The sequence below is a fragment of the Arachis stenosperma genome, chromosome 9 (assembly GCF_014773155.1).
Source record: "Arachis stenosperma cultivar V10309 chromosome 9, arast.V10309.gnm1.PFL2, whole genome shotgun sequence".
In the NCBI taxonomy this organism is placed as follows: Eukaryota; Viridiplantae; Streptophyta; class Magnoliopsida; order Fabales; family Fabaceae; genus Arachis; species Arachis stenosperma.
Window position 1 is genome coordinate 3085025 of NC_080385.1, and position 2720 is coordinate 3087744.

A 2720-nucleotide genomic window follows, 5' to 3' on the forward strand; every position below is an offset into this window, starting at 1 on the left:
TTTTGTTTAGTATTTGTTGGATTTTGTTCGGGCCGTCGTGGCCTTTGCTCTTTATTTCGCATGCTCGGGCCGTCGTGGCTTTATACTTTAATCCGTTTATTATGGTATTTGCTTTCTTTGAGCCGTTTTTCGCTTTTGGTCCCTTATGGTTCCCGGGGTGATCAGTCCCGAGTTACCGTTGGGTCGACCGTTACGCTGCGCTTTATTTGAGGCTTTGGGATAGAATGAACTTGCAAAAGATAAGCTTACTATATTGTTAGACCAAGAAATATGTAATGCATAAACAATTTTAAACAAAAGAAGACATTCATGTAAAGCATAAAAAGAGAACGTAAAAGCGGATCATGGGGACGGGGGTGGGGGCCGTGTTGGCCGCCCCTTCTTACAAGTAGAACCTTCTGAGGTTCGCCATGTTCCATGTCCTTGGTACCTCGTTCCCGTTCAACCTTTCTAGCTTGTAACCCCCTTTGCCGAGGACTTCCTTTACTCTGTAAGGTCCTTCCCAGTTCGCGGCTAACTTGCCTTCTCCTGGCGTTGGGGGTCCTATGTCGTTTCGTCGTAGGACCAGGTCGCCTTCTCCCAAGTTTCTTTTCAGTACTTTGCCATTATATCTGAGGGCCACTCTCTGCTTGATTGCTGCTTCTGCTAGGTGTGCCATTTGTCTCGTCTCGTCGGCTAAGTCTTTTTCAACTGCCTCGCTCCCCCCTCCGAGGAGCAGCCTCGGACTTGGTTCTCCGATCTCGACTGGGATGACAGCGTCGACCCCGTATGTGAGTCGGAAGGGGGATTTCCCGGTAGATGACTGGGGGTGGTCCTGTACGACCATAGCACTGGGGCTATCTCCTCTGCCCATGAGCCTTTCTTTCCTTCGAGCCTCTTTTTCAGCCCCTTTAGGATAACTTTGTTGGCCGCTTCAACTTGACCGTTTGTTTGGGGGTGTTCGACTGAGGAGAACCTTTGCTTAATCCCTAGTCCTTCCAAGAACCCTTTGAACTTTTTGTCGGTGAACTGGGTCCCGTTGTCCGATATGACAGTTTCTGGTATCCCGAACCTTGTGACCACTTGTTTCCACATGAACTTTTGGCAATTTGCTGCGGATATGCTGGCTAGTGGTTCTGCTTCTACCCACTTGGTGTAATAATCTATGGCCACTATTAAGTACTTCACCTGCCCGGGTCCTGGGGAGAATGGTCCTAGGAGGTCGATTCCCCATTGGGCGAAAGGTCGAGGGGCCATCATTAGGTTGAGCTCCTCGGAAGGTGCTTTGTGGAAGTCGGCATTCTCCTGGCACTTCTTACATTTCTTCACGAATTCCTGGGCATCTGACATCATTGTGGGCCAGTAGTATCCCGCCCTGATGATTTTTCTTGCTAGAGATCTTCCCACGATGTGGTGACCACAACACCCTTCGTGTACCTCTCTTAGGACGTAGTCCGTCTGGTCGGGGCGTAGGCATTTCAGTAGTGGTTGGTGGAGCCCTCGCTTGTATAGCTGCCCCTGTATGATTGTGTATTTGGGAGCTTTTCTTTTGATAAATTCTGCCTCTTTTTGGTTGGGAGGTGCTTGTGCATGTTTTAGATATCGGGAGATTGGGTCCATCCACGAGGGCGGGTTTGGTGCTTGGGTTGCACACATGATGATCGCAGGTTCCGTTGCTAGCCCTTGGATCAAAGATCTGTTCCCTGTGCCAGGTTTGGTGCTTGCGAGCTTGGAAAGGAGGTCGGCTCGGGCGTTCTTTTCTCTGGGAACATGCTGGATTGTGACGACTTGGTAGCTGCCGTTTACTTGGGAAGTGACGACTTGGGAGTCACTGCTGATTTCTAGCCTTGATGCTCCGACTTCTTTGGCTAGCATCAGTCCTCCTATCAAGCCTTCATACTTGGCTTGGTTGTTGGAGACTGGAAATTCGAACTTGATGGATTGCTCGAAGGCAACGCCCGCCGAGTTTTCGAGGATGATTCCGGCTCCTCCGAACGTTTGATTGGATGCTCCGTCAACATGGAGCTTCCATCGTGTGTTCGGCAGGTCGGGTGCTTCTCCTGTGACTTCCACGAGGAAATCAGTCATGGCCTGGGCTTTGATTGCTTGTCTTTGTTCATACTGCAAGTCGTATTGGGATAGCTCCACTACCCATGCCATCATCCTTCCCGTCAGCTCGGGTTTCTGGAGGACTTGTCGGATGGCTTGGTCGGTTTTTAGGATGATTGTGTGTCTTTGGAAATATTGCTTCAGCCTTCTTGATGAAATTAGTAGGGCATAGGCTAGCTTCTCCAGTTTTGTGTATCTTGTCTTTGCCCCTTGAAGTGTTTTGCTGATGAAGTATACCGGTCGTTGGGTCTTGTCTTCCTCCCTGACTAGTACCGCCGCCATTGCTTGCGTTGTCACGGCCAGGTAGAGGTATAGGGGTTCGCCTTCTCCGGGTTTGCTGAGTACAGGGGGTTTCGAGAGTATCTTTTAAAGTGCTTGAATGCCTCTTCACACTCCTAGGTCAACTCAAAAGTGATTCCTTTCTTCATTAGGTTAAAGAAAGGGATGGCTCTTTCAGCCGACGCTCCGAGAAACCGGGATAGGGCTGTGAGCTTCCCGCTCAGCCGTTGTACGTCTTCGATGCACCCAGGGCTTGTCATTTTGAGAACGGCTTTGCACTTGTCCGGGTTGGCTTCTACCCCTCTCTGGGTTATCATGTACCCTAGAAATTTTCCTGCTTCCATGGCGAATGC

At 50.0% G+C, this 2720-nt stretch overlaps 1 protein-coding gene across 1 annotated transcript; it reads right to left on the reverse strand.

The window, feature by feature from the left end:
- Positions 1-675: 675 nt before the first annotated feature.
- Positions 676-2370, reverse strand: LOC130948405 (uncharacterized). Its single transcript, XM_057877124.1, has one exon. The coding sequence runs from the start codon at positions 2368-2370 to the stop codon at positions 676-678; it is 1695 nt and encodes a 564-aa protein (XP_057733107.1).
- Between the last annotated feature and the right edge of the window lie 350 nt (positions 2371-2720).